At 36.4% G+C, this 14,921-nt stretch overlaps 1 protein-coding gene across 1 annotated transcript; it reads right to left on the bottom strand.

The window, feature by feature from the left end:
- Positions 1-8,518: 8,518 nt before the first annotated feature.
- LOC137722848 (laccase-7-like) lies at positions 8,519-11,111 on the bottom strand. Its single transcript, XM_068461949.1, has 6 exons — positions 10,946-11,111; positions 10,519-10,670; positions 10,180-10,424; positions 9,939-10,067; positions 8,882-9,838; positions 8,519-8,782 (listed from the first exon to the last, which is right to left on the bottom strand). The coding sequence occupies exons 1-6, from the start codon at positions 11,033-11,035 to the stop codon at positions 8,652-8,654; spliced, it is 1,704 nt and encodes a 567-aa protein (XP_068318050.1). The 5' UTR covers positions 11,036-11,111; the 3' UTR covers positions 8,519-8,651.
- Between the last annotated feature and the right edge of the window lie 3,810 nt (positions 11,112-14,921).

Genomic DNA, 14,921 nt, shown 5'->3' with positions numbered 1-14,921 from the left:
AATGCGCTGCAGCCACAGTTTGAAGTTATGTTCGCGCTAAGCCAAGCCAAGCCGCTTAGTTTCTGAGCCGAGTCCAAAACCTAGACACAAAACGCATACGACATCATTTTTGGCGTCGTCTTCTTCGTCGCACCTAACAACAGCTCGCCTGCAATTGAGCTCTAGCATCTCCCAGAAAGTTCAGGTGACTTACGATGACTAGAAGTCGTCCCTGACCTCGAAACCTCAAGATTTACTTCAAAATCTCGATGCTCCTTTGGAGACTCTGTGTGAATCTCACTGGTTTTTGGAAACACCACCGACGTCAAGAGGTTTCTCGGTTGATAATCCGTGTGTTTCGGATAAATCCCGGCTTGTTTTCCAGTCTGAAATAACTAAGATTAGGGCTGCGACGTCGAGCTGCTCCAATGAAACCCACACCCAGCATCGCTAGGCCTTTTTCTCAAGACACCCTAGTCTTTTTTTCTTTTTTTTCCTGGGCTTGCTATTCACTCGGCCGAAAAGCCCAACTGGGTTATTTTTCTTTTTCTTTACTCAGTCTTCTTCACAATAGTTGAGCTATTAGCCAGCATGCTAATGGGCTATTTTGCAGCCATGTCCTCGAGGCCCAACAAGCCTGCAGCTTTGCTGCAGGGCTTTGACCCTTGACTTTGCAGCCAGCCAATACGTGCTGGCCTGCGTCATTTTTTTTCTATTTTTGACCTGATGCCATATTTTGGCATCCTATGCTTCTTAACCATACCAAATATTTTTGGGGCGTTTTTTTGTTAACACTAATTAAGCTATAATTCACTTGTCGATTGGCCCGCAACCAATTGAAGTTAATAAGACTAGCATGTCATTATTTTGCTTCCACGATCGACCCCGTATGGTCTTGATCTATTGAATTAATTAAAAGTGACCAGCAATCCATTAATCCGACAAGAAATCCAAAATTATTGACCTGAAAATCACTTTTAGACATTAACAATTCAATATTTTAATTCTTTTCTTTGAACTGTTGACATTCTTTCGTAGTCCCGAAGCGCTCACACTTGAGCTCTCGAAGCAACTCAAATCCACTACACTTAAATCAGCATATTGTATTATGTGTTCTTGCAAGAACCTCTCTTTTATGAACTAACTGTTCATAAACTAAATTGAACTTGTAGTTTCGAATTTAGCGCCTTTGAAACCAGGTTTCCACAAAACAATACACCCATGAAAACCCGACATTTTTCATGTAAACCATGTCTTAGAACCCGAATGTTCTAACTTTGATGTTTATGGAGACCTTATTTCCATAGCACCAATCATAATCTTGTTGCCTCCATTCAATGGATTGCCGAACAATAACTAGTTTGATTTCAATGATTCGAACGTTTCTTGACAGAAACCACTATATGTGAGTACAAGATGTGAATCTTCATTTGAATATCAAGCTAAGAAACCATTGAAGCCAACAATGGCACGGAATAGCTGAATAAGCCTCTGCCATAATCTTCATTTGAAGACTTATATGCATTACCCATGGAAGTACCTCTTGAACGACGATTCAATGGCTCTTTGCTCGCTCCTACGGACCGTCTAATCATGAAAGATATTTCTTGAAGCACACCATGATTACAACCATGAATAAGTACGATTCTGAAGTTTGTAAATCTGATAAAATTTCAACTCGCGAATACTTTTTCTCGTCCTTCCATGTTTATAACTCGCTCCTGAGGCAGCAGTGTAGAGAACAGAAGTTTACCAAATTCTCAAATTTGATTACTACCACAAACGTGAGAGAAAAGGTATAGACCCAACTTCGGCTAGAGTCTACCGAATGGCTCGACCAAGTTTGGTCAAGGCCTACCGAATGATGATTCCCAGTTTCGGCTAGGGCCTACCGAAATGTATTTCTCTACTTCGGCAGAGACCTACCGAACAGACCTCTCTAGCTTCAGCTGAAGCTTACCGAATCCAATTTTGGGTATGTCTCTCTCACAATCCAATTTCGAGTTTGTTTTTACAACATATTGTAAAATCAGGGCTAGCAAGGTGTGGCATCATGCTCGAAGTGTGATCCTTGGCACCTAAGACCTAAAACTTTAAGAATAAGGGATAATATTTCCAAAACTTAACCCTGCATAATCTATTTCTGTCTTGATGGAATAGATCATTGGTTATACTTACGTTCGTACCCCTACTAATGTTGTTAAGGAGTACCATTCTAGTAGTCAATATGTGAGACTAATTTTGCTTCACCGAACACTATTGGAATAGCAGAATTTTGACATGGATGGCCTTGTTGGCCGAATCCCCTTAGTAAACCATTTACTTTGTGAACATTTTTCCATGTTCTTAGATTTAAGTTTGGTGTATGTTTTAGTTATGGATAATCTTATTGATATTGTCCTCAAATATGAGTTAATTGAATTATGTTTCTTGGATACATGTGACCGAAGTCAATTAAACACATGATTAGGTATGAAAATGGGAAAGTTAGTTGTTTGGATGAATGCGATACTGCGCACACTAACTTTACACCTAAATCACATCTCTAGCAACAACTTCAGGTATATCCAACCTAATTAAGAGCATTAGCATGCTCCTCGTTGTATGAATAGTACTAAATTACCATGTCAGAGACCTTATATTCTGCCCATTTTAGAAGAAAATCGTTGAGTTTAAGAATATTCGAGAGAACAATGATCATGAATGAAACCATTACAGAAAATAAAGTGGAATATATTTGCACCACCTCCAAAAATAAGCCTCAAGCTTTGCTTTGGGGCCAATGGGCTGCTTCCCAACTGGGAACATGTCACATATGGCTGACCTGGAGCTGGGTAATTCGAGCAATTTACTTGTTTTGGCACGACCTTTTGGGACACTTAGGTTGAACAATGATGCCACGACGCATCTCCTTACCCAGTAAAGACCTTGTGCTAACAAGCACACTTTGCCAAGCCTGCTCATTGGGAAAATTGATTTCTAAATCATCCCTCGCAAAGATACGAAATCACCCTTTTTCACACTAGATTCAAGGGAATATATGTGGACTAATCCAACCAAAACGCAGACCATATAAATATTTATGGTTTTGGTTGATGAATCGACAAACTGGTCACATGTTTTTCCACACATATTGCTACTAAACCTCCTAGCCGATTTTAAGGGTTCACCACCCTACTTATCCCATAAAGTCTAGAAGACTGGATAATGTCTGAGAGTTTATATCGACAATTTTCGATAAGTATTGCATGTCTTTTGGGTTTATAATTGAACATCAAATTCCAATGTTCACCCCAAATAACCTCGCAGAGTGATCATAAAGCACAATTTCAATGATCGCTCGAACCTTGGTGAACGCACCAAGCTTTCAGTTTCTACTTAGGGCTATGCAATCTTGTACGTAGTTATGTTGGTCCGCCTTGAGGCCCATTGCCACCCAACCATTTTCGACATTACAGCTGGTTACTGGGTACGAACCTAACGTTTCGTATTTACACATTTGGGTATGCATTCCATTTGCCAAGTTGCGCCACAAAAGAAGGATGTGAATCTTTGTCGATTACGATTCTCCTTCACACTAGATCTCTTAGAGCCCTTGCATGCGATTTCTTTACCGCTCATTTGCGGATTGTCACTTCAATGAGACAGTTTTTCCGCTGTTAGGGGGAGATAAAAACGTCAACGTTCCTGTAGAACGACGTGAATTTATGTGGATATTTCCTATTGTGTCACATCTCGATCCCCGTACCGCACAAGTGTGATAAGCAAGTGCGATGAATTCTAACTTTCAAAATTTTGCTCTAAATGCATGCCTCTGATCTAGCTAAAGTGACGAGATCATATACCAGCTGCAAACATGCCTACAAAGATAGATGTACTTAAAGGACATCGAATCAACATCCCTGAAAGGTGTGCCGCCCCTGTTAGACGGTTTGGCCGTTCCTGTTAGACAGTCCAGTATACCGATGGATAGCCAATCAATCTGTCTTGGCCTCAAGCACGACATATCTCTTGATTCATAGGATTCACTTCTCTATAAGAGGAAAGTCACGACACAAAATGAATATGTACTTGATCACTGTCTTAAATCATTTCCATCTCATGAGATTAATCTGGATTACTCCCGAGACTTGAAGTTCTTGGTCCAGTATACTAGTTTGGATGACATAATGGAATTGGAATGAGATTATCATCGATGATGTTTTCATTTATATGGTAGCTACTAACTTAAATGAAAGCGACGATATCGAATCGTGTTCAGTTAATTAGTGACAACGTAGAACTAATTGGACAACTGAAATTACAATTAAGGTTAAATTCCTTACCAAAGCGTGTTTGGACCTATCTTTCCTACACTGCCTAAGGTAACACTGTTGTGTTACAAATGGGAAATAAAGCGTAATGAGATGAAGAAACAGTGCGATATGATGCACGCCTTACGGTTCAAGGTTTCTCTCAAACACCCTATGATTGACTGCAGCATTACAAATGTTGTTAGTATTTCTCCATGGGGATATTGATACAGAGATTTACATGTAAGTTATCGAAGAATTACATAGACTGGTTCAAATAGTTTCAAACCACGGAACTCCTTCTTAACTTATTTGAGGCATTCACTTAAGGATTGAAGCAATCCGGCACATATTGTATACTCGTCTAAGTGATTATTTGATTAGTCAGAGATATGAATGAATGCTCTTGCGTGTTAAAATATGAAGTCTTATTCTGAATGGCTAGACTTACAATTTATGTCAATGACATGAATCTCACTAAGACTCTAGAAGAGCTTGAGAAAACTTCCTCGCACTTGAAGATGGACTTTGAGATGAAGGATCTTAGGAAAACTTGTTTATGCCTTGACTTGAAGATGAAGCATTGTTTTGACGGTATTTTGGTCCACCAGTCAAACTACACCCCGAAGGTGTTACCTTTTGAGTATACCCATGATCTTCCCTACGTTATATGTAAATGAGACCCATTGAAGAGGCTTTGGAATACGAAATTCCATATCTAAGTTCAATTTTGCGCTTTGTTGTACTTAACTTATTGCGTTAGACATGACATCTTCTTCGCTATTGATATATTGGTAAAGATGCAGCACTGCGCCTACACACAACCACTAAATTGGTATTAAAAACATTTACTAGGGACTTAGGCAAATCCCAACGCATCTCAAGCGAATCTAACCCCATTGATCCTTGGAATGATGCTTGCCTTGTTTGTTATGCTGACACTGGTTACTTATCAAACCCTCACAAGGTAAATCCCCGAATGGTTATGTCTTTACCGTTAGGGATATCGCAATATCTTGGAGGTCCATGATATGACCTTAGTTGCTAAACCTTCGAATCGTTCCAAGACTCACCTCACTTCACTACGCCACACGTGAGACATGGTTGAGAGCTCTTGTTGAGCATATTCGAAGTACTTGTTTTTCATTCATCGTTGAGTGCTAACGACGATCCATAAAGACTATGTCGCATGTATCAACATAACCAAGACATGATACATCAACGAAGTCAACACCAAGACATATTGCGTCTACATTTATATCAGCAAAGCATCAAGAGATTGAAGTCATGCAAGCCGATCCCAGCCAACCATACCGACTTCTACACGACGTCATTACCGAAGTCAACCTTCCAGAAGCTTATCCGAGGAATTGGTATGCCTAACTATTCATATGCAAATGCTTGTAGTTCTCATTTGGAAGTTCTATCAAACTCAGGGGGAGTATCCAGAAGTATACTCACTTAATCTTAATGTACTATTTTTCCACACGATTAGGAGTATTTTTCCCATTGGGTTTTTGCTACCTAACTAGGTTTTGACGAGACACCCATCTTGGGCTAATCATACTATTGTGAGTTCTTCTACTTACGTCCAAACTATTGTGAGCTCTTCTACTTACGTCCAGAAGACGTAGAGTTTTGATTTAATGCAACTTCTCGCTTTTCTCCTTAGTCTATGGGTTTTTCTCCCATATTAGGTTTTACCATAGCGAGGTTTTATGAGTTTTACCTTTTATGCATTCTTCCGTTAATCCAAGACTTGCATTATTGTGTAGATGACTTCATCGCTGAAGACCTGATGCGCCATTTAGTTGAGTATTTACACACTCAAGGGGGAGTGTTGCAGTCCTATTAGATTAGGAATGTGATTGTGTAAATCCTAGTGTATTTAGGGATATCTTGGAATATTCTCTAGGGTTAGATATTATCCTATTAGAGTTGTGATCCTATTAGGATAAGGATTTAACCTTCCCTACTACTATAAATAAAGGCACAATAGGGTGGAATAGAACATACATCACAATTACACATCTATCTCTTATCTCTCTATGTCGCCGCACCCTCTCTCTCTGGCCTCCATAATTGTTCAGTAAATTATGCCTACAACATATATGACATTTTGCTTCTAAAAAACACAATAATTTTTTACTAAACACAATAATTAAATATAAATTAAATTAAATTAAATATGAGGACATGGCCTTCGGTCAAAGCGACTTTATTAAAGTTTAAAAAAGAACAAATCTGAACTACCTATTAAAAGAGCTTTCTTTGTCAACTAAAAAGGGGTGAAAAGGCTATTAGTCTTTTATCACAGATAAAAATTATGAGCAATAATGTAATTTCCTAAATCCAAATATTACTATTTTTTATTGGTACTTATTTTCCTACTTGAAAATTTCCCCTCGACTTATGACCTTTTTCTCAATTTGCCCCTTCACTTTTAATTACGCGTTGAACATTCTTAATCTTTTGAGACACTTGGAGGTGCGTAACCATCAATTTCTTTATATTTTCTGTCAGTGTTTCTATTTAAATGGTTGGAATTTACGGATGGATCTCTTTCAACAAGGTCACCGGATCAAGTGATCCGGACCCTTGAAATTTGATCCAACGGCTAAAAACAGGGGCCCCTTTAAAAGTTACAATAATTTTAGTCGTTGGATCAAATTTCAAGGGTCGGAATCACTTGATCCGGTAGCCTTGGTGGAAGAGATTCAGAGAGGATCTCTTTCCAGAATTTACATGCATATGATCGATGATTTTTCTTAAGTTTAGTGTTTTAGTGGTTATCTAATATAATATCATAGCATTCTAATTTGATGTACAAGTACTAACATTCTTTATCAAATGTTTTTATAATGTAGGAATATTATTGCCTTATCTCGCGAAAAACAACTGTCTAAACCCTCACCGCACCATGGAAGAATTTTCGAATTATGTCGGTGCCCCTACATATGCTCTTGGTCCAGTTTCACAAGAATCATCAAGAAAGTTTCATCCTGCATTTGCTCCTGGCCCCTTACAGCCATGCATGAATGTTAGTGGCAATGAATTTTGGAGGAGATTTGCCACATTAATTGAAGCATAATCCCTAAAACTAGACGGTCAAACTTCTGTTCCAATTATTGTACATGTATGAGGGTCTTATTGTTTAGGAGTATCACTCTTACTCATCATTTATACTAGAGAGGTGAGTACGTACGTCCCACGTATGGAAACCGACCCTGCAATGTGATCAAGGCTATCAAAACGAGATCCCAATTCATTTCGAAGTCAAACTAGACAACAAGGACACAACTTAATCACATGCAAGAGAAACTATTAATGCGTGTAAAATCAAATTGTAGTAGTCAATTAAAACAATAATGAATTGTAAGTAGTCACGCTGAAGTTCGTTAACATGTTATATATAAGATAAAATAAAGATTCATTAAAAGAAGATTAGAGGGAATGCAATTTTCATAAGGATTATTGTGAACAGCTGTTAATTATAAGATTTTAAACACAAGATTATCAACATTTTGTAATAGGAACTTATGTGGAGGTCTGATGTGATGGGTAACCCAAATCTCTAATAGTGCAGAAACCTATAATTTGCTGATTTGGGGCCCAATACGATTTAGACCATTTACATTCTTCCATAAAGGGCAATACAGTTTAAAGAGAGAAATCCAAATGATGTTCAAAGATGAGATTGTTTTTTTATCAAAAATGATATTCCAGCAAGGGGACGGGATAATTCACTGAAGAGGTATTATATTCAAAACATATATTAAATGTTATTATCATTCACTTAAGTCAAACGTAAAACTTCACTTTTTTATACAAAAAAATATTAGTAGACTAGCTATAAAAATGTATTCTTGTTAGAAAATACGAGATAAGAAGTAACATAATTAAATAAGTAAAAGACTGTCAGATCATTTCATGAATAAATGAGGGCACTGTCAACAGAGAAAGCCAGAAATGAAGGAAGCTGAAAGTCATCGAAGAGATAGAGAGAATTTTGAATAACAATATTTACATTACAACTGGATAATCATTACAAGACTTTGACTTTATTTATAAATAAACTCAGTATAACTATCTCAAGACTTATTACAGGACCAATGATGTAATGACACATGACACTCACTACATTTGACACATAAACCCTTATATCCTAACAGGTACATCCTAGCAGGTACCTCAATTGTTAATAATTAGTAAGGTATTTTGATTTTAGACAAACATTGATGACCAGCTTAAACAATACATTTGTCGCTAGGTTTATTACAAAGTTATTCATTTGTAACCAAACGAATGAAATTGACCTCGGTATTATAATTTCAAGAATACAAAATGAAACAGTATCTTGAGGAGTCTTCCAAACAACTTCTAACATTTGGGCAGATCAGGTGGTGGTGGAGGCAAAGTAGATTCTGGCGTCCCTCCATTTTCAACCTCAAAAGCCATGGCCAGCCCCCAAGGCAGATGAACGTCCAAGTGACAATGCACGAACCAGATACCTGAAACAATAATTTAAAACAAGTAATCATAAATTATTTATTTATAACAGATTTCAAATACAAAGAAACTTAATTAATGAGATGATTAAGAAAACTAACCAGGATTATTTGCTTGAAACCTGATCACAGCCCATCCTCCGACCGGCACACCAATTGTGTTACGTACTTGCGGATTAACGAAGTTAAATTTTTTGGGGTCATTAATCGGATCGTAATTTCCAAATCCTTGTGCCAATACGTGGAAATTGAAGCCGTGGATATGCATCGGGTGGTTCTCGATGGCCAAAAACGCTGTGTTCTGATACACTAATTGTACTGTCGAATTGAACTTTAGCGTCTTGACCTTGGTTGATTTTGGCGCGAATATCAGGGATAGGTCGAGGCTAAGGTTCGTGTCCGTGTAGTCAAACTTGACCGGAGGCTCGTTGGGAAAATCTCTGGTGTAGACCCCGCTCATGTTGTTAAAATGTGCTTCCAGCATGGACATATTAGTCGGGGTCACGAATGACTCGTTATTCATGCTCGCAGATAATCGGCTATTAAATATGGCTTGACACGTGGCATTTTCGGGACACATCGCTAAGTTAACGCCAACTGTCACAAACATGTGCTCGTCCACCTCACGTGGGACTGGGACCCAGTGGGGCCCACCAGGGAAGCCGGTGAGATTGGTGAAGAACTTGTTGGCCAACGGCGTGTCGCTAGGGTTGGGCATAGGGGGCATAATGGGGGTTGATGACGTGTAGCCCTTGTAGACGATGATGCCTCTAGTTGTCGAGTTATCAAAGCCAACGGCGGTAGCATCAGCGCTAGCGTAAGGAGTGGCGGCCATGTAATAAGATCCGTTAAGTTGATTGAATTTGACGAGAACATCAGTGGTCTGACCGGGTGCAATAACCACCACGTCTGTGACATAAGGAGTCGTGTACGAGGCGTCAATGGCAACAACTGTCATGCTATGATTGGCTATCTTGAAGAAGAGCACGGTATTGAGTGCAGCGTTGATTAGGCGTAGCAGGTAAGTCTTTCCTCCCACCACACTGAGCTGATATGTTTCTGATAATTTGATGTCAATTTGTTAATATTCATCATGCAAAAATAACATATAAACTAAATTAATAAATTTACGAGTATGCATGTATGCATGGTTACATACGATTTTGAGAGCAGTCGTAGAGATCGCCAGGAAGTCCATTGATGGTGTAAGCATTTGAAAGGTTAGGAGCTATTCCTTTGGATAGGCCATCTTGCTCAATGTCGACCACATTGCCATTATACCAATCTCCTGCAATTCCATCAAACAGTTAATATATAATTAGTCATCAAAATTACTATTTGAACTACGTATTAAGATTAACGTTAAACAAGTTGAATGGTATAGTTTAATCGTTAATTACCTAATATGATGGGAACTTCTTTGGCGGGCTTGGGGAAGGGGAAGGATCGACCAGCTTTCGGGTGTATTATAAGCGCTCCGTGGACAGTTGCGCGGAGCCACGAAATGTGGGCATGCCACCAAAGGGTGCCTTCTTGTCCAGTGATGTTAAATTTGTAAGTATAGCTTTGTCCGGGGGGTATAGGACATTGAGTTACGTATGCAGGCCCATCTGCCCATACACTTAGAAGCTGAAAGATTCCATGCCTGCATTAAGAAAGAAACTATACAACATGAACAAAACTTTAACTCAACTTTCCCCTTGGGGGTTGTTAAATGGTTTTGAATAATTGGTATTTACCAGTGAATAGTAATGTTATAGGGCGACTGGTTTAAAACATGGATGATAAGTGTGTCTCCCTCTCGTGCATATATGGTTGGTCCAGGATAACTCTCATTTACTACAGTAATCGATTGATTTTGGCACAGTCGGGTAACAGTCAGGTTGTTCACCTGAAAACAAAGGAAATAAAAAAACAAACATGATCACTACTATTATTCAAAGGAAACATTCAAATATTTGGTGAGGAAATATGCATGATAAAATAAGACTCCAAAAGGGATCGTTCGAAATTGTCTCTAAAAACCGCTTCAATCACCCAAAAATACTTAAATTATTTTCATCAAATTGAATCAAGAGTATTTTTTTTTTTTTTTTAACTCTATAATGTGCTTTTAGCCATTCTAGAAACAAAAATGAGCGTACCCAAAATTGAGCCAAGACTTACATTAAAAGAATGCTCAACAATTGCACCAGAGGCCACTGAGGAAGCCAATAGAGCTAGAGCACAAGCTAGCACAAAGGCTAACCGTGCCATATGGGGAACAAATTAAACGAGCGATCTCAAGGGGAAAGGAGAGGTTTGAGAATCGGCTATTGTTATGGAGATATTGTGTTACTCTTGTGATATCTCAGAGGTCTATGGATGCCATGTTTATATAGGCATTTTGAAAGTAGTTGCAACCCATTTTTTCCCACAATTACGTGACAAATTAGGCAATAAATTTGCATTTTTCTTTGCAAGGACTTTGAAATTTTGAACATACCGACATATAAAATGACATTGGTATCATATATCCAGTAAACAGTGTGATTAAATTGCTGACTCATCAGAGAGTGCTAAAATAAGGATATGAACACAGTCAGAAACTTGGTTATCAAGCAAACCGGCCATGTTTAATAACACCATTTTGACCGTGTCCAAACTGAAGTTTACAGGCTGACGAACTAAAAAGAAAAGGGAACTCCCGCGGTGTACTAGAACACGTTTGGATTTGAATATTACTCAATGTCAACATAGTAAGACATGCATTTTCCAATTAAATAACTGAACTCTGAAGAGACATTAGAAATAGTTATTTTTTTTTTCAATTACAGTGGACAAAGTCGGTGCCATTTGTGTAAATTTGTGTAAATTTATTTTACTTTATTTTATATTCAATTTAGGAGCAATTCCTAGTACTTAAGAAATTAAAAGGTTTATATTACATCCCGACTACTCTCTTCAAAATTTATTTCTTGATCCTCTGTTGTATTTTGCTGCTCTTTACCTTCAATACTCATTTTTTTGCGTTTTACTTTATCCCATTCCATCAACTAAATCGAATGATACGTTAGTTTCGTTGGTGTGGCAGAGATTAATTTTTTTTTTTTTTTTAAATTGTTCAGCTCGTTTTCACAATTGGATAATCTAAAACCCCGAAGATCACCTTGGCATGAAATATATAGCCCATTTTTTCAAGAGTGTCACTTTACTCTTTATTTTGTCCTTATCATTAAAACTCATAATTTTCATACTCATTTCATTAATTTTTCTTTAAATAAATAGTCAAATCTGCCTATCCTATATTTTTATGAAAAGTAATCCTTTACTTTCTCTGCAAATTGAAAAGTATTTAATTAATGGCCAGCAAAGAAAATAAAACGTGATAAAGTGTTTACATATACGTTTACGGCATTGCATTTTTGCTGCAAGGTGACCCATTCATAGTTTGCATATGATTTAATATTCCGATAGATAAGATGCTGGATTCGGACCTATGCGTCCGGGTTCTAAACTCTCCTAAACTCAAAATTATTTTAATAGTTTAAAACTTCCCTCTTCCTTCTAGTAATAGAAAATTTTAAAAAATTAAAATAAAAAAAAAAAAAAAAGGCCATGCATAGTTTATTGTTTGTATTAGGCAGGGCCGGTCCTAAGGGTAGTCCATGTAGGCATCCACCTAAGGTTTTTAAAAATTTTATATATCCTGTAAATAACATTTTAATACAAAAAAAAAAATCATAATTCTGGTACAGTGGAAATGTTCGACTTCCTTCGAAACATGGAGCTGCCTTTTTAGTCATTAGTTTTTTCTTGTTTTTCAAATTTAATCATTGTCCATCTATCCAAATGCATAGAAAGTTATAAAAAATCAAGTCCCCTTGCAATCTTTTTTTCTTTCAACTTCCCAATCTCTCCATTTCTATGGAATGTTTAAATCAACTATCACATAATCTTGAAGATTATTCTTTAAGGTAATTAAAACTTTGAATTTATATTTTGCTTTTCAATAATTTATTATTTAATGGAATATTCGATTTGTTAGTGTGATGATGATTTTAGAAAAAACACAAGTTAAACAATTGGTTTTGAATTTAATATACTCGTCAATCAAGTTTTATTATTTTTTACTCTCTTGATCATCAAGTTTTATTGTTCTTCACTCTCAATCTTAAACTCTTGACTGAAAATATTAAGTACATTTGCGTTTAAAAATGTGAGATGTGTAACATTTAAGTAATGTTTGTATATCTATCTTCTTTTGATATTAATTTTCAATGATATTTGATGTAGAAATAGAATAATTTTATGCATTTAACAAATTATTTTTTTATACATATTTTATGTATTTAACGAATTACTTTAGAGCATCTCCAAAGAAGATGTCAAAATGTCCAAATCAGCAATAACGGTAACAAAATACAACATTAATATTTTCCAACCGAGAAGCCAAATTTAATGTGGCATGACATGGATTGACATCTCTTCCCCTTGCTGCCAAATTTGACAGCACCTTTAGATTTGTTTAATTAATTATTAAATGCTTTTTATTAATTTTTTTATTGGTTTAAACCATTATCCTTTTGTTTCTTTTCATTCCCAATGCAAAGAAAATACATATGAATTATTATTTTATGTTTAAAATTTGACAAATCGATTGGAGATCAAAAGTTTAAAAGATGCCAAAGTGCCACTTAAGCCTTCAAATTTAAATTTTATGATTAAAATTTGACATCTCCTTTGGAGATGATCTTAAAGCCCCACTTCAAATGCTTGCCAAGGACCCCAAATTTTCAAGATCGGCCTTGCCATTAGGCCATCGACAAAATATTTGGATTTCATTATTATTATTATTATTATTTTTCTGAGTGATACTATGTTGTTTAGTTAAGTATGATGACTTTTTTTTTTCTTTTTATATAACGTGAGAAGGCGGATACTATATTGTTTAGTTACTTATATATACGATGATGAGTTTTACTTTTTATAAACGAATATGACATGGGAATATATATATATATATATATATATATATATTGTATAATTGGAGTATGAAATAATATAAAATCAGGTAGCAAACAGAGAAATGCATCATGCATGCCTGTGGAAATAATTAATTAAATTCGTTTTCCAGATATGCAGGTATAACAATGAATATTTGCTTCTGGAGAGCTCCAGGGGGCAGATCAATCTGAAGACTTTTGAATAAGTTGATAAGATATTATGATCATTTCTAGCCGCTAGCTGTTGCTTCGAAATCCCACCATTGTAGCTGACCATTCGATGAAACCCTAAACCACTACACGCACATTTCCATCTTTGACCGATTAAAACCCCAGAAATTAAACAAAATTTCCGCTAGGTAGAAATCGTGAATCTTATTTTAATCCTCAGGTCATATTGAAAATTCGTTAATAGTTACGTAATTAAGCTACTAACCTAAATAGCTGTCTATAAATTATCGACTTTACCAGCCATATTGTTGACAAAATATCTACTTTATTGACAAAATAATTTCTGACTAAAATCGAGCTGCTCTCTTTGCCTTGGCATTCAAGAATCAACACCATTAGTACCGACAATCAAGGCATTACTTCTAACAATCGCCGATGCTACTTTTATTCATCCTCGACGTCAAGTTAACGTTGTTGCCCATAGGTTCACACATTTTAGTTTCTCTTTAAGTCAAGCTTGTGAATGGTATGATTCTCCTCCAAATTTAATCTTAGATTTACTTGTTGTGGATTGGCTCTTTGTAATGAACGTCTGTAATGACTTTTTATTAATAAACCTATACTATCGTTATCGTTTCCTAAAAAAATAACACCGTTATGAGAGAGAACTATTTTAATTTTGGTCAACTAAAGTTAGGTTAAAGAAAATTCTTCTATGGAATCAACTAAAGTTAGGTAGTACTTGATGGTTTGGTGATAAATAAAATGTATCCAGAAATAAAATACTGGAAGACACCTAAAAATTCACACGTAAAAGAACTTTGATCAAGTCAATGGGTTTGTTTAGAAGTGTTTTTAAAATAACTGAAAGCGCTTATAGAAAAAATGTTTATGGATTCCAAAAGCACTTAAAATGCGTTTATATGCTTCTTATATGAAGTACTTCAAATGCTTTTTCATAATTTATTTTCATTTTTACTAAAGAT

Source organism: Pyrus communis, chromosome 17 (genome assembly GCF_963583255.1).
Source record: "Pyrus communis chromosome 17, drPyrComm1.1, whole genome shotgun sequence".
Lineage (NCBI taxonomy): Eukaryota > Viridiplantae > Streptophyta > Magnoliopsida > Rosales > Rosaceae > Pyrus > Pyrus communis.
The sequence above is the reverse complement of the archived record's forward strand: the minus strand, read 5'-3'. Positions and strand labels throughout refer to the sequence as shown.